This window comes from Pipistrellus hanaki, assembly GCF_964339955.1.
Source record: "Pipistrellus hanaki genome assembly, chromosome: 2".
Lineage (NCBI taxonomy): Eukaryota > Metazoa > Chordata > Mammalia > Chiroptera > Vespertilionidae > Pipistrellus > Pipistrellus hanaki.
Genome location: NC_140504.1, coordinates 94,115,700 through 94,139,473, shown reverse-complemented (window position 1 = coordinate 94,139,473; position 23,774 = coordinate 94,115,700). Strand labels below are relative to the sequence as shown.

Genomic DNA, 23,774 nt, shown 5'->3' with positions numbered 1-23,774 from the left:
TTGTATACAATTGAAAATTTCCAAAGTTCTTTAAAAAAATTATTTTACGAGAGAGCAATATTATAAGATCAAATAAAACTCCATAGCAAGGCACTGAACTGTTATGCATTCCGGTTATGAGGGCCTGGGCTTTCTTTTTTCTCTCCCACACTTGAATCAAGTCTGTCCAGTAAGAAACTGTGTGCCAGGAGCTACAATTAATAGGCTACTCGAACATCCCACCAGCTGATACTATCCCTCTCTGCTTCTCTCCTTTCACCCCTGCGTCTACGCACACAACCAAGATGGTGGCGCCGCACAGTGAAACAAGTCATTCTCCCTCCCGGCGCATGCGCAGGCATCGAGCCGCGCAGGCGCATTCCTGCCTTCCTTCCGGAATTTGGCGGACCGCGCCTGCGCCGTGGGAGCTGCTCCCGGCTTCTGCTGGGTCTTGGCTGGCTGCAGTCTCAGGCTGAGTGTGGCAGAAGTGGCTGCTCGAGTAAGATGAGGCTTTTGCTATTATTCCTGGTGGCGGCGTCCGCGCTGGTCCGGAGCGATGCTTCGGCCAACCTGGGCGCCGTGCCCAGCAAGAGATTAAAGATGCAGTACGCCACTGGCCCGCTGCTCAAGTTCCAGATTTGGTGAGTACGTGCGTCGCCCCGCCGCGCCTCTGCTCGGTGTCGCTCGCTACGCGAGTCCCCGGCTTCGCGGCCTAGCGGGCTGGCCCTCCCCTGGATGGAAGATCAGCGCCAGCAGCCTTCCTCAGCCTGCCTTCCCGGGGCCCTTCCCGGCCCGGCCAAGCCCCCTCCTTCCCTCCAGGCACAACTGCTCACTTCCATTTTGGTTCCTAGAATGGTGAGAATGCGGAAGGGAGGGCACGAGAAGGTTAGATCCTGAAAGGCGAGGGCGTGGGGACCCTTGTCAGTACTGAGGACCAGTCGGCGGGGTCCCGCCCGTGGCGGCCCCGGCTGCCTGCGGAGCCGGGCGGGAGTGGGCGCGGCGTTGGCCGAGGCGCTCCTAGCGCTCGCCGCCAGGTCTCTTCCTGCCTCTCTCCAGGGCTGTGCCCGGCAGCCTCATTGCCCCGCTGGGTGGAGGTTAATTCGGGTCGTTGGGGGGACCCGCGAGTGATATATGCCTTTTACCCGCCGGAGCTCGAGTGAGGGAGCAGAGCTGACAGCCGGAGGGCGTGGAGCGGGCGGTTTGCAATTTCCAAAGTGTGAGAGAGCAGCAGCACATTGCTCTTCTGACAACCGTCCTCTCCGGGACAACTGGGTCTTCACCCTTTTTCCCTACACCCGCCTCCAAAGAGTTACCTTTGTACCTTTCAGTTTTCTCTTCAGAGAAATAGAAAGAAAAAAAAAATCCCAGCAGTTTTCGACATTGTACTTAAAGTGATTTTGTTTTTACCAATGTATGTATTAGAAGCAGAGCAGTAATGCAGTATAATAAGGTAAATGGGGTCGGAGGTTTGAAAGACTCATTAAATAAACAATTGTAAAAACACAGAAATTAGAATCCTGTATTGTAAAAAGGTGACTTTTAAAAAATATATACTTTATTGATTTTTTTACAGAGAGGAAGGGAGAGGGAGAGTTAGAAATATCGATGAGATAGAAACACCGATCAGCTGCCTCCTGCACACCCCCTACTGGGAATGTGCCAGCAACCAAAGTACATGTCCTTGATCGGAATCGAACCTGGGACCCTTGAGTCCACAAGCCAACGCTCTATCCACTGAGCCAAACCGCTCTATCCACTGAGTCAAACCGGTCAGGGCTCATTTGAACTTTTGATACTTAATTTTTGTTTCTTTTTTTGCTGTAAGAACAAACTTGTCCCAAAAGTCTAATAAGAGTTTTCATTTGCAGTCACCCTAAGCATATTAAAAGTGCTTTAGGTTTGTTTTTTGTTTTTCATGGCTAACTAAGGACTTTATTTTAATAAACAAAAATTTAAAAATTGAGAGTTATTTCTCTGGGTGTGGGAAGGTATCAGGGCAAGGAATTCCCTGTGGCTAGGCCAATACCTTCATGTAGGGGAGGGGCTGTGATAATCCTTCCTGGCCCCTGTGATGGGGAATGCTAGTAAGTGAAGAACCCTATGCGAGAGCCAGTCTAGGCCTCAGGCTAGGAGTCAGTCCCTCGGAGGGGAGGGAATAGTCAGGCAGCGAGCAGCACCGCCTAAGGTGAACCACAGGATCAAGTCTTCAGTACCAAAAGAACCCACTCTTTCCCCGATTCCTGGGATCTAGAATAGATTAGAATAGATTAAGGGTCTCTCAGACCCTGGGAAGAAAGGTCCAGTGCCCTCACATTTGCCACCTTTCTTCTCTGGGGGCAGTGAGTCCTGGAGTTTGTCAGGTGGTAATACTGGACCCCTGGCAAGCTCTACAGTCAGCACATGATCGTGTGTGTGTGTGTGTGTGTGTGTGTGTGTGTTTAAATATGTAGATGAGAAATAACTTTATTAATTATCCTATCAAATATAAGTATAGCTTGGTATAGCTTGTTTGTTACTCTCTCTCCTCCCCCCCCCCAAGAGATTAATCTGTATATAATAAGGTGAATATTGGTTTTGGTGGAATGTTTTGGACATTCATTTGCAATATTGGGAAAGGAGAGGAAGCTAAGACAATTGAGGTTAAATATGTGAAAATTCTTTTAATTTTATTTGAAATCTAAGTGCTGTAAAATGCAGTTGTTCACTAATCACCACTGTTAGCAAAAGATAACTAATTTTTACCTTCCTTTCAGTTTTTTTTCCTTATTTTATATTTCTTGAGTACTCTAACTTTAGTTCAATAGATCATCTGTTAATTGTACACATTTGTAATAGCTAATAGAACAAAAGAGCAATACAACACACAAATGGAATTAAAGGGACAAAGATCATTGTGCAAAATAGCTTAAAACAAACTTTCCTATTCTACCATCAATATTATTTCAATAAATAATTGTTCAATACTGCCAAAGCCAGTTTGGCTCAGTGGATGGAGCGTCGGCCTGCAGACTGAAGGGTCCCGGGTTCGATTCCGGTCAAGGGCATGTACCTTGGTTGTGGGCACATCCCTAGTAGGGGGTGTGCAGGAGGCAGCTGATCAATGTCTATTTCTCATGGATGTTTCTAACTGTCTATCCCTCTCCCTTCCTCTCTGTACAAAATCAATAAAAATATATTTTAAAAAAATAATTGTTCAATACTTGCTTGTGCCCCGAACAAACAATTGATATAACTCACATGATGTTTACTTTAGTCTCTCCCTTCTTTCCCCTTCCTTCCCACTCTCTCTGAGTACCAATGGGAAAAATATCCTGGGGTAAGGATTAAAAACAACAACAACAAAAAGAATAAGAAGAAGAAAAGGGAAAAGTGGGTTGGTTGGCACCATGAATTAGGAGACTGAAAAACATGACAGACTTTAAAAAGCCCAGAATCTATTCGAAATAGCATGGACAAAGGATTTTTCTGTATTTCCTAAATTTCCTTGCTATTCATTATACACAAATCACCTAATTTATATGCAAATTCTTTTAAAAAAGTATTGTGAAAAATATTTTAGATTGAGCAGTTGCAAAAGTTGACTCCATAAGTAAGATATTTCATGTACTAGATTTGCAAAGTGATTAGGACTTAACTTTAAGATTTTTTCCAAAGTTTAAATTTACTTTTTAAGGGGCAGAAGGAATGGGCAGCTATTGCAACATTTTTAGCTTGTTTAGATACTTATTTGTTGGTTGTATACTGGAAGTCATAGTTTTATTCACTGACCCAGAAAGAATGGAATAACTTGAAAGTTATGGATATGATAGTTGTTATGGAATGACTTCTGCTCCTTACCAATGTGTGTTTGCCTGTAATTTAACATTTTGCCCACCTCGATAAACACTATATATGTTTTATATCCCATCAGCAGTCTTAATTGCTATTTCAAAACAGAAAAATTGTTTTGTGCCCAGCCAGCATGGCTCAGTGGTGTAATGTCGACCTAGGAACCAGGAGTTCAGGGAATATGCCTGGGTGATCTCCAGTGATGGGTGTGCAGGAGGCAGCCAATCAGTGATTCTCATTATTGATGTTCCCATCTATCCCTCTCCCTTCCTCTCTGCAATCAATAGAAAAATATTTTTTAAAAGAAATAAATTATTTTGAGGAAAACAATTATGTAGAGAAAAAGTTCCTTGGTTTTTCTTTATGAGTCTGAAGGCAAATATAGTGGGCATTCAATAAATATTTGAGTGAATTAATAAATGATACATGGATGTATAACCATGGAAAAGTCACTTGATCTCTCTGGGCTTCATGTTTTTCCATTCATCTATAAAAAAAGAAGTTTCAACTCAATTAGGTCTTAGTTCTGAAAATACTGCATTAAAAGTTAGATACTGTTATATATATATATTTATTTATTTATTTAAAATATATTTTATTGATTTTGTACAGAGAGGAAGGGAGAGAGATAGAGAGTTAGAAACATCGATGAGAGAGAGTCATCGATCAGTTGCCTCTTGCACACACCCCCTACTGGGGATATGCCCGCAACCAAGGTACATGCCCTTGACCGGAATCGAACCCGGGTCCCTTCAGTCCCCAAGCCGACGCTCTATCCATTGAGCTAAACCGGTCCCGGCTAGATACTGTTATTTTAAATAATCAACTTCATTGTAAACACCAATGCAAACTTGGGCATTGAACTCAGGTGGCATTTCTTGGTTTAAAGGTAGATAGGTTCCTGGGTAATCTAGGTTATTTGTATAATAGAAGCATTATTAAAATTTCATACAGAAAACACAGTTGTGGCAAAATAAAATATTTGGTGAATCTAAGAACAGTAATAAGAAAATATTAGGTAAGGTGAATGCATAGTTAAGAAAAGGTATCTAGAGATTTATAAGTTATTTCGAGAACTTAGCTGTGGAGATTTATCTCCCTTTGAAAAAAATTCTTACTTTTTAGTGACATATTTCATGGAATTTTTATTCTAAATATAGAGGAAGTATTAATTGTTAAGAAAGACTGAACTTCTCACTTTTTTTAAAAGTGAGTTTTTTTAAGTTGAGATCTATTGATAGTTGGACTGTCTCACCCTGTCAGATATAAACTTGATGCCCTTTTCTGGGGTTGATGATGATAGTTGGCATTTTTCATTGATGACAGTGTAATTAAAAACTGTCATCTGAGGTTTTATTCTACTATAACTTAATTGCTAATCCTGTTTCCTCTGTACCAAGTGGTATCTTCATTGCCTTATATTTATGTGTTCTTTAACTTAGACCTTAATATATTTAACTACTTAATCTTACCTGGATTTGTAAGCTCTCCTGTTGATATGATGGTACCATCTATCTTCCCCTTCCCAGTTTTACTGAAGTGTAATTGACAGATAGAAATTTTGTATACTGAAGGCGATAATTTGATATACATATACAAGATATGTTGTGAAACACTACGAAAGGTTAGTTAACACTTCATCTCATATAATTATCTTCATTGTGGTGAGAACATTTAACATCTATTCTTAGCAACTTTCAAGTGTACAGTACAGTATTGCTCATAATAGTCATCACGCTATACATTTGATTCCCAGAATTTATTCATTTTAAAACTGGAAATTTTCGTCCTTTCACCAGCATCTCCCCATTTTCCCAATCCCCACTACCTTGCCACCACCAATCTACTCTCTGTCTATGAGTTCAACTTTTTATCTTTTTTATTTTTAGAAATATTTTTATTGATTTCAGGAAGGAAGAGGGAGAGAGAGAGAAACATCAGGGATGAGAAGGAATTCATGGATTGGCTGCCTCTTGCACACACACGACTGGGGACCAAGCTGGCTATCCAGGTGTGTGCCCTGACAAGGACTCAAACTGTGAACTGGTTCATAGGTTGATGCTCAACCACTGAGCCACACTGATTGGGCGGGTTCCATTTTTTTAGATCTTATATGTGGAATCTATAATAATCGTATTTCTCTAACTTATTTCACTTAGCATAATGTGGTCAAGGTCCATCTGTGTTATTCCAAATGGCAGTGTTTCCTTTTTCTTTGGCTGAATAATATTTCATTGTATCATATGTACCATGTTTTTTAAAAAATATTTTTTTTATTTCATAGAGGAAGGGAGAGGGAGAGAGAGATAGAAACATCAGAGATGAGAGAGAACCATCAACTGGCTGTCTTCTTTGTGCCCCCTCCTGGGGATCAAGCTCACAATCGGACGTGTACCCTGCCCAGGAATCAAACAGTGACCGGTTCCTAGATTGACGTTCAACCACTGAGCCAATGGACTGGGCCTGTGCCATGTTTTCATTCATTCATTCATTGGGCATAGTTGTTTCCATGTCTTGGCTATTGTAAATAATGGTGCAGTGAACATGGGGGTGCAAATATTTCTTAGAGATAGTGATTTATTTCAAATATATACCCAGAAGTGAGGTGACTTGATCAAATGGTAGTTCTATTTTTAATATTTTAAGGAACCTATGTACTGTTTTGTAGTGGCTGCACCAGTTTACATTTCCACTAATAGTGTACAGGGTTTCCTTTTCTCCATGTCCTTTCCAAAATTATCTTCTTGTTATTGATGCTAGACATCCTTGCAGGTGTGATGTGCTATCTCATTGTGGTTTTGATTTGCATTTCCCTCGTATTTAGTAATATTAAGCACCTTTTCATGTATGTTGGCCGTTTATTCAAGTCCTTTGTCCATTAACAAAAAAATCCTTAGTTTGAGGTTATGTTTTATTTTTTTTTTTATTTTTTTTTAAAAATATATTTTATTGATTTTTTACAGAGAAGAGGAGAGAGGGATAGAGAGCTAGAAACGTCAATGAGAGAGAAACATTGACCAGCTGCCTCTTGCACACCCCCCACTGGGGATGTGCCCGCAACCAATGTACATGCCCTTGACCGGAATCAAACCCGGGACCTTTCAGTCCACAGACCGACGCTCTACCACTGAGCCAAACCGGTTTCGGCGAGGTTATGTTTTATTGATTTGAGAGATAGAGAGAGAAAGAGAACGAGAAAGAGAACCTTAGATGTAAGAGAGAAACATTGATCAGTTGCTGCCTCTTGTATGAACCTGATCAGTATTGAACCTGAAACTTAGGTATGTGCCCTGATTGGGAATCAAACCCACAACCTTTTGGTGTACAGGACGACACTCCAACCAACTGAGCCACCCGACCAGGGCCTTTTTCTTAACTTTTTGGTTATTGAGTTGTATGATCCTTATATATTTTAGATATTTACCTCTTACCAGTTAATTTGAAAATATTTTCTCCTGTAGGTTGCCGTTTTATTTTGTTGATGGATTCCTTTGCTGTGCAGAAGCTTTTTATGATAGTTTGAAGTAGTCCCACTTGTTTATTTTTGCTTTTGATGCCTTTGCTTTGGTGTAAAATCCAAATAATTGCCAGGAGTGTTGTTGTCAAGGAGCTTTCCCTCCTATGTTTTCTTTTTAGAATTTTATGATTTCAGGTCTTTAGTTCATTTTGAGTTGATTTTTGTGTATGTTGTAAGGTAGTGATCCAGTTTCATTCTTTGCATGTGGCTGTCTAGTTTTCTCAACACCATTATTTAAAGACACTGTCCTTTCTCCATTGAATGTTCTTAGCTTATTTGTTTTAAATTAATTGACCAAATATGGGTTTATTTGTTGGCTCTCTATTCTGTCCCCATTGATCTGTGTGTCTGTTTTTGTTTTTTTTTAAATCCTCACCCAGGAAGGGAGAAGGAGAGAGACAGAGAAACATCGGTGTGAGAGAGACACATCTATTGGTTGCCTCCCACATGCACCCTGACCAGGGCCAGAGGTCCAGCCTGAAACTGAGATATATGCCCTGGATCAGAATAGAACCTAGGACCCTTCAGTTCGTGGGCAATGCTCTATCCATCGACCCAAACTGGCTAGAATGTGTGTTTTTATGCAAATGCCACACGTGTTTGTGTGTGTGTGTGTGTGTAATTTTTTAATTTTGAGAGTACATTTATTTATTAAAGTTGGGGACAGTGAAACAAGGAAGGGGGGCTTAGTGAAACAAGGAAGGGGGGCTTAGTGAAAGAAGCAAGAGGAGACAGCCTGGATGGGGCTGCTTTGGCTCACTGAGAAATAAAAGTCATAGTGAAAAGAAGTGAGCCAAGGCAGGACTGCTGTCATCTCATTGAAAAATCAGAGAAAAGGCAGCCTTGGATCAGGTTCAGGGAGTTAGCTTGGAAGGAGCTGCTGCTTTCCATTGCTCTTGGTTGCAAGTCTCTTGGGGACCCTTAGAATTTAGGAGATGCACACCTGTGAGGGAAGAAGTGGGGAAAGAGCAAGGTGCTAGGGTGCATCTGGGAGGGAGAGAAAACGTACCAATATCATACTGTTTTGATTACTCTGGCTTTGTAAAATAATTTGAAATCAGGAAGTATGATGCCTCCAGCTTTATTCTTCTTTTTGAAGATTATTTGGGCCATTTGGGGTCTTTTGTGGTTTCATAAAAATTTTAGGTTTGTTTGATTTCTGTGAAAAATGCCATTGGAATTTTGATAGGGCTCTGTAGATTGCTTTGAGTAGTGCGGACATTTTAACCATATTAATTCTTCTGACTCATGAACATGAGATATCTTTTTGTGTCTTCAGTTGCTTTGATCAGTATACTTTTTTCCTCTCTTACAAATGCATTGGTGGCATTCTTCCCCTTTTCTTGTTGGGGAAGCAGATATCATATCCATAATGTAGTAGTGCAGATTTTAATGAAGATTTTAATGAAGTTGATTGGGTGCTGTTGACTTAATTTTCTGGAGTAATGGTATGGATCACTATCATATTGTTGAAAATTATATTCCCAATCTTTGTTTTCCTTCACAAAGTGGAATTAAATTTTAAAGTCAGAAGGGATCTAAAAGTTATTTAAGCTCCTCTTATTGTGATTAAACAAGTATGTTTGCCTAGTTAGTGGCAGAAGAGGAATAAGAACCAGAGTTTCATGTCTCCTGCCTTGGTATTTTTTTAAGTTTCTTGTCCGCATTTTTGAAAGTCCCTATTTCTGATGAATAAGAGTTGTTTTTATTTTAGTGTTTATGTAGTCATTGATTTTGTTAAAAAGCCAAATTGATTAGAGAGCTCAAAGTACACTGACATGTGTGAGTATTTGCTGTTGATCAACAGTAACCCAAATCTATAAAGTCTAATATATTAATGGAAGGGTTTACTTGAGGGTGAGGTAACTTAAATATGTGAAGTTTGTGGGGGAAAACTTCTCCATACCCATTACCCAGCATCAATCATTATTTATTTGTGACTGTTCTTGAGAAAACTGTTAATCTTGGTAATTTTAGGCTTTGTCTAACTGCAAAAACAATCTACGCATATTTTAAACCACTTAACAGGAAGCACTTTTGTTTTTCTGCAGTGTTTCCTGAGGTTATAGGCGGGTGTTTGAGGAGTACATGCGGGTTATTAGCCAGCGGTACCCAGACATCCGCATTGAAGGAGAGAATTACCTCCCTCAACCAATATATAGGTAAGTAAATTTTAGTGACTTAGGAGGAAAAGAATTTGACTTCATAAACTTTTGTGAAGTGGTTCAATTAACTTTCTTGGTTATTATCATTTCTTAGTTGGTTGTAACAATACATACAGAATATGGTCATAAAAAGCAAATTTAGAAGAAATTTTCTGTGGAAAAGAGAAGAGGAGAATCACTTTCTAGATGACAATTCTTCAAAAGATGTGTTTTCTGTAATTGTTATTGTGGAGATAGACCATGAACTCCCACATTTTTATAATTAGTCAGTGGCATAAAATTCTATACTGTTAAAATAATAGTATTTTTTAAAGGCCAGTGCTATATAAGTAATCTTATAAGTGAATTTTTGATTGATTTAAAATATGTAACATTTTTATTTAAAAACTATTCAATAAACTAGTCACTATCTTTTTCACTAGTTATAATTAATAACTTTAAATTTGGTGTTTAGAAAATATCTGTACAAATACATTGGAGTTAATGAAATTTTGAAATAATGAGAATTTGCAGCTTCTGATGAATTTTTCTTTTCTCTTGATAGACACATAGCATCTTTCCTGTCAATCTTCAAACTAGTTTTAATAGGCTTAATAATTGTTGGCAAGGATCCTTTTGCTTTCTTTGGCATGCAAGCTCCGAGCATCTGGCAATGGGGCCAAGAAAATAAGGTATGTAACTTAATAACTTTGACAACTGTAAGTTTTTAGGTTGTCACTGAATATGTTTTAATGAGTTTTCCTTTTTTTTTTAAAAAGTACTTATTGCTGATTAACCTGTTTACATATATTTTTTCAATTTAAACCACTTTTTGTCTCTGGGCAAGGCACTTCTTTTGGCTTTAGTTTTTCTATTTATGTAAAAATGATTAAGTTTTTTTATTATTTGAAGGATAGGGAAGTATTACTTCAGTACAACCTGGACACAGTAATTTAAAACCTGATTTTGATTGTATAATTAGGCTAATCATATCCAGCAAAACATAATATATATATATATATATAATATATACATAATCTATATATATAACAAGCCAGCAACAGGAACACTGGAATGAGCTATCACTATGACGCCCACTGTGGCCAGTGAACTGGCCCAATTGGGGGTGGGGCCAGCCGGCCAACCTCCCGTGGCCCCTCCCTCCCTCCATCCCCCTCCCCCATTGGCCTACCCACCCCGATTGTCCAACAGCCCCTCCCCGGGCAGGCCCCACCCACATTGGGGGTGGGGCTGGCCAGCTAACTTCCTGCAGCTCCTTGCCCCAGCAAGCCCTGTCCCCAGTAGGCCCACCCACCCCGATTGTCCAACAGCCCCTCCCCAGGTAGGCCCCACCCACATTGGGGGCGGGGCTGGCTGGCCAATCTCCCACAGCCCCTCACCCAGTCGCTGACTCCCTCCTTGGTTTTCCCACCCCAATTGGGGATGGGGCATGTTGGCCAATAGCTCTCGGCCCCTTTCCCCAGACAGCCTGGCCCTGATTGGGCCTTAATTGAGGTGGCCAGCCATCCAATCTCTCACTGTCTCCTCCTCAGATAGGCCCGAATCCCACCCGTGCACAAATCTGTGCATTGGGCCTCTGGTCCTATATAATAAAAGCCTAATATGTTAAGTGTCCAGTCAACTGGTTGGCCGTTCAACCAATCAAAGCATAATATGCTAGTGATATGCTTATGCTGCTCAACCGCTTGCTATGATGTGCACTGACCACTCGGGGGCAGATGCTGCGACCAGTAGGTTAACATGGTGCTGGGGTCCAGTTGATCGGGACTGAGCGAGATTGGCCAGACACGCCCTGGAGCACTCCCATGGTCCTTTCCCAGCTGGCCAACCTCCTACGTCTCTTCCCAACCCTGATTGTGCATCAGTGGGGTCCCTTGGCCTGGCCTGCACCCTCTTGGAATCTGAGACTCCTCAGGGTATGCTGGAGAGCCAGTTTTGGCCCAATCCCACAGGCCAGGCCGAGGGACCCCACTGGTGCATGAATTTATGCACTGGGCCTCTAGTATATATATAATGCATGCCTTTTATACCTACTGATATGATTTTAATCATGTTAAAAAAGGGATTTTATTAAATTGTTCTTATCAAAACATACACACATACTCTGTTATTATTTGTCCTTTGAGTCTTCTGTTAATAGGGAATCTGTTTAGCAAATTACCTGAAACAGTCAATATATGCATAAGACTTTGTGCTATTTCTTTTTTTCTTTGTAGGGTCCTGCCACAGCATACAGAAATTCTAAGTCTCTTTCCATCTGTTTTATTTAAACTTTTATTTTCTGGAGGGTCCTCCTTTCCGCTGTAAGAAATGGGACTAAGTTTTATTTCTCTCTTGATGAGATTGCACAAGTTTCCTTCTAAGAAGCATTATCCTTTGGAGTCAGATGTGGTTTTGTTCTTTATTTCTAGACTGAGTCTATCTTTAGCTGACTCCTGCGGTACATTTTTTTCCTTAGGGAACCTCAGGTGCTACCTCTGCCTTATTACTAACAAAACATTGCTTCTCGTAGGATTAAGAATTAGAAGTTAAGTACTTATTGATAATATTTTGTTACATTTATTCTGTTGATTTTAAAATATCTTCAGTGCATTTTACTTCTATAGATATCTACTGTGGAAGATGAATGTACTTGACAGCTATGGCTTACATGACACTTCCTTGTGTGTTTGTCCCCTGGACTTCTATTTTTAAATGCTCGGGTAATGTTTATGAAATCAAAACCCACCTAGCTCAAGGGGAAGGAGGGCAAGGAAAATGCTTTCTCATCTGCTATGGACATTTTGAATTATTATTCTGAAACACCTTTCTGTGAATTGACATCCTATTCATCTTTCTTTTAATCAGGTGATTTCATTAAATTATTATTATTTTTTTAAAAAATATATTTTATTGATTTTTCACAGAGAGGAAGAGAGAGGGATAGAGAGTTAGAAACATCGATAAGAGAGAATCATCGATCAGCTGCCTCTTGCACACCCCCTACTGGGGATGCGCCCGCAACCAAGGTACATGCCCTTGACCGGAATCGAACCCGGGACCTTTCAGTCCCCAGGCCGACGCTCTATCTACTTGAGCCAAACCGGTCCCAGCTGATTTCATTAAATTAAAACCTCTCTGTCCATCAGGGAGCTTCTTGTATCTTTTAGAAGGGTAAAGATTTGCATTCCAAGGCAAATGAACGTTATTTAATATTAGAGGCCTGGTGCACGAATTTGTGCTTGGGTGGGGTCCCTGGGCCTGGCTGGGGATTGGGGAGTCTTGCCCAGTCCCAATAGGGGCCTATTGGGTGTGAGGAGGGATTGCAGGAAGTTGGCCAGCAGTGGGGAGTGGCCATGGGAGGTTGGCTATGGGAGTACACTCACCACCAGGGGGCAACTCCTGTGTTGAGCGTCTTACCCCTGGTGGTCAGTGCACATTATAGCGACCAGTCGGCCGGTCGTTCAGTTATTCAGTTGTAGCGGTCACTTAGGAATATTATATATAATATAATATATATATATATGCCTGTGCTATCTTATCTACTTTTTTCTTAGCTTGTCTCTTGGGTTCATGGACCCAATTTAAATGTGTATGTGTGTTTGTGTGTACGTATGTACGTGTGTTCTTCCATCACAATAATTATCCAACATCAGTAGGGTGTCTGAGAATTGAACTCAATTCTTACACTTAACTACCTGGAGATAACATCAGATTCCACGTTAAAAATTCAGTCCAACAAGACACATCTCCTCTGCCCTCCTCTCCCCCATACACACATACACACTATGGTATTCAGATGCTAGTTGCAAGCCCAGGTTGATACCTGTGTTTCTGATCAACTGGCTACAGAGTGGAGGTTCCCACAGCCACTTCCATGGGTTTGTTTAATTTGCTTGAGTGGCTCACAGAGCTCAAGAGACACATTTTACTTACTAGATTACTAGCTTATTGTAAAAAGATATCTCAGAAACAACCAGGGTGGAAGAAATGCATATATGGGAAGGGAGCATCCATGTACTCTCCAGACGTACCATTCTTCTTTCATCTTTTTTCTTTTTCCTTTTGCATCCTATATAATAAAAGCCTAATATGGTAAGTGTTGGGTCATCCAGTTGGCTGTTCAACCAATCAAAGCATAATATGATAATGATATGCTAGAGTCACTCAACTGCTCACTATAATGTGCACTGACCACCAGGGGGCAGATGCTCAATGCAGGAGCTGCCCCCTGGTGGTTAGTGTGCTCCCACAGGGGGAATGCTGCTCCACCAGAAGCCCTGAGCCGGGCTCAGCTGGTGAGCACAGTGGTGGTGGCAGGAGCCTCTCTTGCCTCCATGGCAGCACTAGGGATATCTGACTGATGGCTTAGGCCCGCTCCCTCCAAGGGCTCCCAAACTGCAAGAGGGCACAGGCCAGGCACTGGGCCTCTGGTATTTACATAAAGGTTCACCAACCTGGAAACTTCAATCCAGGTCCTTTTGGGTTTTTGTGGAGACTTCATTACATAAGCATGATTAATTAAATCATTGGCAATTGGCAACTAATTTGGCCTCCTGTCCCTCTTCTTTTCCCTGAAATGGAATGTCCAATGCTCTAATCACCTGGCTGGCTTTCCTCTTTCCTGGCAATCAGTTCCATCCTTAGGTACTGTTCAAAAATCACTTCATTAACATAAGAAAAGACACCTTTCCCATTCCCATCACTGTGAAAATTTCAAGGTTTTTAGATTCTCTGTGCTATAACTTGAGAGGAAGACCAAATACATATTTCACAGTTTGACTTAAAACGATTTGTTTGGAACATGGGCAGGTTGTATTGAAAACATGGAGTTGCCGAAACCGGTTTGGTTCAGTGGTAGAGTGTTGGTCTGCGGACTGAAAGGTCCCAGGTTCGATTCCAGTGAAGGGCATGTACATTGGTTGCGGGCACATCCCCAGAAGGGGGTGTGCAAGAGGCAGCTGGTCGATGTTTCTCTCTCATCGACGTTTCTAGCTCTCTATCTCTCTCCCTTCCTCTCTGTAAAAAATCAATAAAATATATATTAAAAAAAAAGAAAAGAAAACATGGAGTTGCTGATTGTTGCATCAGTTGTCTCTTGTGAATTCACTCATTATATTATAAAAATGGTCAAATGAACCCTTCTTACACTGGTATTCTTTTGTTAAACTTTACTATTAAGGGACCTCTAGAAATTCTGCCTCTACATTATGAACATCCTATATAATAAAGAGCTAATATACTAATAGTAATGATACCCTCACGCCTTAACAACCCATCAGCAAGAGGCTGTGTGTGCAGCAAGTATGAGTGGGCAGGGCTGTATGCGCGGTGAAGTGCACACAGGTGGGCAGGAACATGACACTGTGTCCCCCGCTGGTGGGGCTTGACGGGGGTGGGGCTAGCTGGGTCTAGGTCTCTCCCCCCTCCCCTTTTTTTAAAATATATTTTTACTGATTTTCCACAAAGAGGAAGGAAGGGATAGAGAGCTAGAAATGTTGATTAAATAAATGTCGATTAGGAATTAGATAATTGTGGCTCAGACTAGAATGGTGCCAATGAAGATAAAAAGATGGAAGACCTAAGGATGGGGACTGATTTTTGAGAAATATAAAAAATGGAATTGAGAAGATTTGGTAATCCTTGGTAATCCATTAGGGTATGGAGAGTAAGGGCAAAAGTGATTTTACCCTAGGTTTCTGACATGGGCAATTGGGCAGAATGATAATTGTGCCATTAAATAAATAAGAAATGCCGGGGATATGCCTGCAACCAATGTACATGCCCCTGACCGGAATCGAACCCTGGACCCTTCAGTCCGCAGACCAACGCTGTATCCACTGAGCCAAACCGGTTTCGGCTCTTCCCTTTTAATGTTCATGAATTTCATGCACCAGGCCACTTGTCATATATAAGTTCTTTAGCATGTGTGGAGCTGTGAATTAATATTGAATTTTTCTTTTTCTGTGTATGTTATTGAACATATATATGGGATAGCAGTAATAGTTTGTATAGAAACTTTAAAAATAGAATTAAAAATAGCAAGTACCAAAAAAAAAAAAAAATGAGACTACTTAAAGTTACTGTGTCTTAAGTTGCTATGCTGTTTTAATTTCATGCCTATTGTACTTAATTATATTTTCTTTTAGGTCTATGCATGTATGATGGTTTTTTTCTTGAGCAACATGATTGAGAACCAGTGTATGTCAACAGGTGCATTTGAAATAACCTTGAATGGTGAGTTCTGAATAGTTTGCATTCTGTGATAAATTTTAGGTGATTTATAGTGAGCATCAGGCTTTTCTGGTTTTCATAATATGCTAAATCATCTCTTTATATGGGCCTCATCTACTTTAATGGCATTAAAATTATATCTGGCCTGGCCAGCATGACTCAGTGGATTGATTGTCGTCTCATGCAGCAAGAGTCTCTGGTCCAATTCCCAGTCAAGGCACATGCTCGGGTTGTGGGCTTGATCCCCAGAAGGGGGTGTGCAGGAGGCAGCCAATTGATGTGTCTCTATCATCGATATTTCTGTCTTCTCTACCTCTCCCTTCCTCTCTCTCTAAAAAACCAATAAAAAACATATGTAAAAAAAATAACATCTGCATAATGACACCTGAATGTATAGCTCTTCTAGATCTCTCTTGTAGATGCTACCCCCAGAATCTTAAACTTCTAATCACAAACTTTTGATTACTTCTGCTTCCTGTAATTCCTGTATATTCCAGTTTGTTCTTTCCTTGGCATTTCTTATTTATTTAATGGCACAATTATCATTCTGCCCAACTGCCCATGTCAGAAACCCAGGGTAAAATCACTTTTGCCCTTACTCTCCATACCCTAATCAGCACATGTGTCAAACACAAGGCCCGAGGGCCAAATCCAGCCCGCCAGGCCTTGCAATGTGGCCCGCACCGCGCTATCATCACTGCACTCCGCTGTCAGTTTATGACATTGTCAGTTTATGACTGTTCAGTAAACCATTCGGCCCACGATTTAGGCTGGATTTTAGATTTTGGCCCCTTCTCTGATTGAGTTCGACACCCCTACGGCCTAATGGATTACCAAGGATTACCAAATCTTCTCAATTCCACTTTTTATATTTCTCAAAAATCAGTCCCCATCCTTAGGTCTTCCATCTTTTTATCTTCATTGGCACCACTCTAGTCTGAGCCACAATTATCTAATTCCCCTCTAATACATTCTCTAACCAGAGGTTAGCAAATATGGCTTATATTTCAAGATAATAGTTTTTATACATTCTAATTGTTTAAAAATATCACAGGAATATTTGAAATTATATGAAATTCAAATTAGTGTTTATTCCTAAAGTTTTGAGCTTCATCAAAGAAAAACATTTAGAAATTTAATTTTATCTCTCCAGTTATAAAAGTACATATAATATCCTTGATTTTGCATCTTGATCCATAAAGCTGGAAATATTTATTTTCTGGCTTCTTATAGAAAAATTGGCTGATACCTGCTCCAAATAGAGTGATTTTTAAAAAATGCTTATTTCATCTTCTTGCTTCACTGCCTCAATTCATTATCTGTCTTGTCTTTGTTCTCAAGATAAAGACCAGAATATGGATGGCAAAAAGGCCCTGTATGATGTAGCCTAGGGATCAGCAAACCAAGACTTTGTGGACCATATCTTATGCTGCATGTTTTGTAAACAAAGTCTTATTGGAACACAGCCATGACTATTCATATCTGTATGCCTTCAGGCCACCAGAGTAGCTGTGACAGACTGTACACCTTTTTGAGCTGAAAATGCTTACTATCTGTCCTTTTGCAGTTTGTTAATCTCTGACTTAGTTCCTGCCTACCTCTCCAGCCTCCCTTATACCACACCACTTCTATATTTCACCTGTCACTTCTTTTTTTATTTTTCATCCTCACCTGAGGATATTTTTTTTTTGTATTGATTTCCAGGGAGAATGGAAGGGAGGGAGGAGTGGGAGAGAGAGAAACATTGATGTGAGAGACACACATCAATTGGCTGCCTCCCATATGTTCTCCCATGGGGCCAGACAACCTTCAACTGAGATACACATTCTTGACCTGAATTGAATCCATGACACTTTGTTCCTCAGGCTGATGCTCTAGCCACTGGATACAACTGGCCAGGGCTCAGCTCTCATTTTTAATTATAATCTCTCCTTTTAATAATAGTAGGTGCTGCCGAAACCGATTTGGCTCAGTGGATAGAGCGTCGGTCTGTGGACTGAAAGGTCCCGGGTTTGATTCCGGTCAAGGGCATGTACATTGGTTGTGGGCAATCCCTAGTGAGGGGTGTGCAGGAGGCAGCTGGTCGATGTTTCTCTCTCATTGATGTTTCTAGCTCTCTATTCCTCTCCCTTCCTCTCTGTGGAAAATCAATAAAATACATTTAAAATAATAATAATAATAATAGTAGGTGCTCCGTAGCCAGATTGGCTCAGTGGATAGAACGTCAGCCTATCCAAACTAAAGGGTCTTGGGTTTGATTCCAGTCAAGGGCATGTATCTTGGTGCAGGTTCCTCCCTGGCCCAGGCCCAGGTTGTAGCTCATGCAGGAGGCAACCAATCGATGTGTTTTTTTCATATCATTGTTTCTCTCTTCCTCTCTCTTCCACTCTCCCTAAAAATCAATGAAAAAATATCCTCAGGTGAGGATTAATCAAAGTAAGTGCAATGGCTCCTTTCCAGCTTCTCAGGTCTCCCTCTCATAGCATCTTCTAGTTTTAATTCTTAGTACACAATTGTGATTTTGTAGCTCTTTGTATATTTTTTTTCAATTCTCCTACTAGAATATAAATTCTTTAAGAGCAAGAAGCCTAATTCTTTTGCTCACATTTTTATTCTTAGTTGTGTACATAGACAGTAAATATTTGTAGAATGAATGTTTATTACAGAATCATGTTTAATTTTGAAGGCTGGTACAATTTATTTTTATAGATGTACCTGTATGGTCTAAGCTGGAATCTGGTCACCTTCCATCCATGCAACAGCTTGTTCAAATTCTTGACAATGAAATGAAGCTCAATGTCCATATGGATTCAATCCCACATCATCGATCATAGCCCCACCTATCAGCACTGAAAACTCTTTTGTAAGTACTTCAAAATATAAGAACTGTGTATATGTATTAATTTTTTTGCATCAGGAATCAGCAAGCTACTAGATATTACATATATTATCACTTAGGTTTCCATCTTGGGATTTAACAGATGGATGTTTTCTTCATTAAAATTTAGAAGAGATCAAATAAGATTGTATTAAGTTATCTTCAAGGCTTAATAATTGGGCTTATGATATTATTATTTTTGACTATTACCTTCTAATGGCCAGAATTGATATATTATACTATTTGTTTATATTTATACTAGAGGTCTGGTATACGAAATGCATGCACAGATGGGGTCTGTAGGCCTGGCTGGCAATTAGGGTCTTTCAGGGCTGTCTTGCCTGGTCCTTATTGGGGACAGGCCTGCTGGGGCTTGCTGGCTGCTGGTCTGGGGGGAGGGAGGAACCACAGGATGTTTGCTGACCCAGGGGGAGGGACCAGGGGAGGTTGGCTGGCTGTGGGAGGTTGGCTGTGGGAATGCACTGACCACCAGGGGGCAACTCTTGCATTGAACACTGCCCTCTGGTGGTCAATGCACATCATAGCAAATGGTCCACTGGTTGTTCTGGTTGTTTAGTCGTAATGGTCGCAATGGTCGCTTAGGCTTTTATATATATAGATTCTCTCCTTACCTTCAAGTAATTAGTTCCTAAGAATATAAAAATTCTTTTACCATGCTCAAGATAGAGAATTTATAAGCAAATATGTGTGAACGTGGAAAGGTATAACTTTTGCTTAGCAGAGATGTTCTCAGTTCTTTTCTGATCAAGAAGTTAATTTTACAAGTGATGTTTGAAATAAAATATTCTTTTTCTTATATGTCTTTCAGACATTTCAGGATTTTTGCAAGAGCAGCGTGACTGACATTATGAAGGCCTGTACTGAAGACAGAAAACTGTTAGTACAGACCGGATGTTTCTTAGCAGGCTCGTTGTACCTCTTGGAAAACCTCAATGCAAGACAGTTTTTAGTGCTGGCGCATTTTGGAATTCTGCACATTCGTGGAGTGCAATAATACTGTATAGTAATTTTTCTCCCCAATCCACTGAGTTAATAGTTTTCTAAAAATGTCAGCATTACTACTTGTACCATTCTTCCTTAGTCATATTTGAAAAAATTGCAAAATGAGTTAGAATTTAATTTTTTCTCTCAAGGATGTCTGTTCAATCTGTTGTGATTTTATATGTATTTTCCTTTTATATTGTTTAGAATTGATCTTTTTGCAAATAAGCTGAAGTTCTCACTTTATAAGACTATATCAGACATCTCTAATTTGGTCATATCCTACTTATATAGGTTTCAAAATACTGCAGATTTTGAACAGTACATTATACAGAATTATGGGGGGGAGATTGTATATGCAAAGTTCTCTAATAGTTTGTGTGTGTGTATGTGCGCACATGCGTGTGAATACCAGATAAATGACTAAAAGACAACTGCTTTTAAAATCCTGTTATAGTTCAAGTGTCTTGCCTTGACCAATCTAATGAATTGATTAACTGGGCCTTTATAGTAAACTCAATAAAAAGTAAGCAGATATAAGTTAAATAAAAACTTTGAATTTATTGCCCAGCGTATCTGTTAACATTATATTTAACCGTCGTCTGTTTAAATTTTTGTTTTTGAGTTACAAATAATTTTATTAGGGATTTAGATTTACAACAAATAATAGATCACTTACCATTTTTTAGGGTAATTGAAACTCATCTAAAGAAAGTTTAGTTGAACTTCTTTACAACATTAATATTAGATGAATGGAGGTCACTTGTCTAATTTAACTTGCCTAATATACCAGAATTTTATTTGAGGGACAAAACTGAAAATTTTTTATTAAGTGAGTTTAATATCTTTTCAGAGTTTAAAGAGATTCTAAGAGTAATTTAGCAAAAGTAGGATCATGATGTAGAAAAAAAGTCATTCAGCAACAGTCATAACATACTGCAACCTCCATATAGGAATAAAAGTGCTAGTGGAAGTAAAGGGATTTATGGAAAAGTTTGGAGATGATTCAACAGTGGGTCCCCCAAACAAACACTTAGCACAACTGTATATTTTGTCGTTGAATATTTGCTGAATGTATGTCTGGTAATGATCATGATGTGACAGCCTCCAGGTGGAACATGGTGACAGGAAGTTAGCCTGCAGAAAATTGATTAAAATGGCTTATCCTTTTCATTAAGACTGCAGACTGTTAACCTAATTTCGTACAATTTAACCTGGGGATTTACAGATTTTTATTTTTCGGGTGTAATAACATGTTGCTATCTTCAACTAGGGCTAAAACCTTGTTAACTTGATTTGTACCAGCTCAAACTTCCTATCTTTTGCAAGTTGAACACGCTGCTGAGTGTGTCCAGGGTCTTTCTTCAGCTGATGGACATTCCACTAATGACAGTTAATCTTTTGGTATTTAGACCTTTCAACTTGGAGCCTTGGAAGGTCAAGTCAATCGTGAAGAAACTGAAGATTTGATTAAATTTTTCCATGTTTGCCCTTGGTGAATAAATTGTCTTTTAGAGAATAACTTTAGGTCGCTTACACTCTGATAAAACTCAGCTATTTTGTTGATAATTCATCTCAATATTGTTTTTCTTTGACCATATTTAAATATAGGACTTAATGGAGTTTTAGTGAAAATGGAAAGAATGACTATGAAAAGACTAATTTAAGGGAAAAAGGAAAGTTTAAATGAAGCTATTTCTAATATAGTTTTATTCCTAACATTTCAGAATTTTAATTGCAAATTTGTGTGGCTCTATAGTTTATAAATGTCTATGTACTTATTAATTAGAAGACCATAGAACATGACAGCAGGTTTGCTAATGTTATTGGGGTTTTTACCACAGCTACTATTGTCAGAGAAATTATTTGTTAGATTAATTTAAAAAAAAAGTTGGCAAAACATGGCTTTATACCTCAATATCAAGATGTGCAAGACAAATATGTTTTCAAAACATATATGTGGTATTTACTTATGGCACTAACATCAACATCAGCAGTTGATGAGCCTTTATAAATATTAAAACAAAACAGGATCCTAATGGTAATTCTTATTTTGAATGTTTTTAGTTGGGACTTTGTTGGCATTTTATCATTGTCATAATTTTAAATTTAGATTTAAAAATAGCCTACAGAATTTTAAAGCATGATTTGATACTTAATTTTAAAGCTTTTAAAAAATCTTATGAGAGAAATCTGAGGGATTGTAAAGTTTGGGGCTTCTCAAACATTGTGAAAATAAACTTTTATTAAGCTCATGTGAAAGGAACCCCTCCGTTTTATAATTAAATCTATGCTAGAGCACTTTATATGTTAACGTATGTGGAAAACTTTATGTTGTAAAAATTTGTGTCCTCAAATAATGTTTACTTTATAATGACTTCTTTTTTTGTTTGTTTTGTTTTTGTTAATCCTCACCTGAGGGTATTTTTTCCATTGATTTTTTTTAGGAAGAGTGGAAGAGAGGGGGGAAGAGAGAGAGAAACATCAACCCTAACCCTAACCCTAACCCTAACCCTAACCCTAACCCTAACCCTAACTGATGTGAGAGAAATGCCTTGATTGGTTGCCTCCTGCATGAGCCCAATCAGGGCTCAGGCTGGGGAGGGGCCTGCAACCAAGGTACGAGCCCTTGATCTGAATCAAACCCAGGACCCATTGGTCCGCAGGCTGACTATCCACTGTGCAAAACTGGCTAGGGCAGTGGTCGGCAAACTGTGGCTCGCCAGCCACATGTGGCTCATGAGCCGTGGTTTGCGGCTCTTTTGACTAATGAGTTTGCCGACCACTGGACTAGACTAAATGTTACCGTGTAGAGCCACGGTTTGCTGACCACTGGAGCTAGGACTGTAATGTCTTCTTAAACCAACCCATGCTAACCCAAAGTCTGGCACTCAACTCCTACTACTCTTGGATCTTAAAACTACTTCCTCTGCAGTCCACTGTGCTTCAGTGTTGCTGAGCTGTCATCAGCTCTGTTGGCTTCTGTGCTGGCGGTGGAACAAAATTGAGCCATTTCTCATCTTTACCTCCAACATCCACAATTCCTGAGAAAGTCATACTATCATCTCTAAATCTGGAGAGAAATAAAATAAGGGTGTTTTCCTCTTAACTGGTATAGACAATTTAATAGTTCTAGAAGAGAGAACAATGTTCAGATATTTTTAAAAATTTCAGCCAAGGTTTTTTTTTCTTTACAGTCCCTGGGTCCTTTTCTCTTGGCTGCAGAGAAGCAAATAGAAATAGATCTAGCTCTGAACAGGACCCCGAAGAAAAATATTAACTGGTCTCACCTACTGTGGGATGAATCTTATGTCATCCACTCTCAATCAAGACTCAATAGAATCTCTTCTGTTGCCTAAGTTAAGCAGGAACAAGATAAAAGAAAACAATGTGGTAACTGTAAGCATACTCCAGCAAGCAGTGGTTTTAAAAATTGAGTGTGCCTAAAAATCATTGGTACAAATCCCTGGATCCCATCCTTAGAGATGTTGATTCAGTTGGTTTGAACTGGGACCTGATAATTTGCATTTCAGCCAAGCTTCCTGATAGTGTGGATGCTCTCAGTCTGTGGTCCACACCGAGGAGCACTATGCCACAGAGAACACCAGACTTAGGACTCACTTGAAAGAAAATGTAGTTAGTTCATGGGACAGAAGGAAATTTTTTTCTTTTATCTCTATAGAAAAACAAGAATTCAATAAAATTGGAACTCAAAAGAAAAAGTGAGATGAGAGGAAGAGTGTTTCTTTTTTAATGTATTTTAAAATTTTTCAATTACAATTGACATTTTATATTATTTGATTTCAGGTAAGATGTTTTTATTTTTTATTGAATTTATTGGAGTGATACTGGTTAATACAACCACATAGGTTTCAGGTGTATAATTCTATAATACATCATCTCTATATTGAATTGTGTGTGCACCACCCCAAGCCAAGTCTTCTTTCATCACAGATTATGTTTCTAAGGAAACAAGTTGAGGACTTCATTGTTCCAATTAATTTATGTGATATGTTTTTTTACCTTTGGTTAGTATTTGGTATATATTTTTGGATGGATGTTTTAATTGAAATATATTTTATTGATTTTTTACAGAGAGGAAGGGAGAGAGATAGAGAGCCAGAAACATCAATGAGAGAGAAACATCGACCAGCTGCCTCCTGTGCCTGCAACCAATGTACATGTCCCCGAC

The 23,774-nt window shown here is 39.5% G+C and overlaps 1 protein-coding gene across 1 annotated transcript; it reads left to right on the top strand.

Moving 5' to 3' along the window:
* Positions 1–329: 329 nt before the first annotated feature.
* SELENOT (selenoprotein T) lies at positions 330–21,151 on the top strand. Its single transcript, XM_084876009.1, has 6 exons — positions 330–620; positions 9,376–9,486; positions 10,034–10,160; positions 15,618–15,705; positions 18,412–18,565; positions 19,410–21,151. Exons 1-5 carry the CDS (start codon positions 484–486, stop codon positions 18,534–18,536), a joined length of 588 nt encoding a protein of 195 aa, XP_084732135.1. The 5' UTR covers positions 330–483; the 3' UTR covers positions 18,537–18,565; positions 19,410–21,151.
* Positions 21,152–23,774: the final 2,623 nt, after the last annotated feature.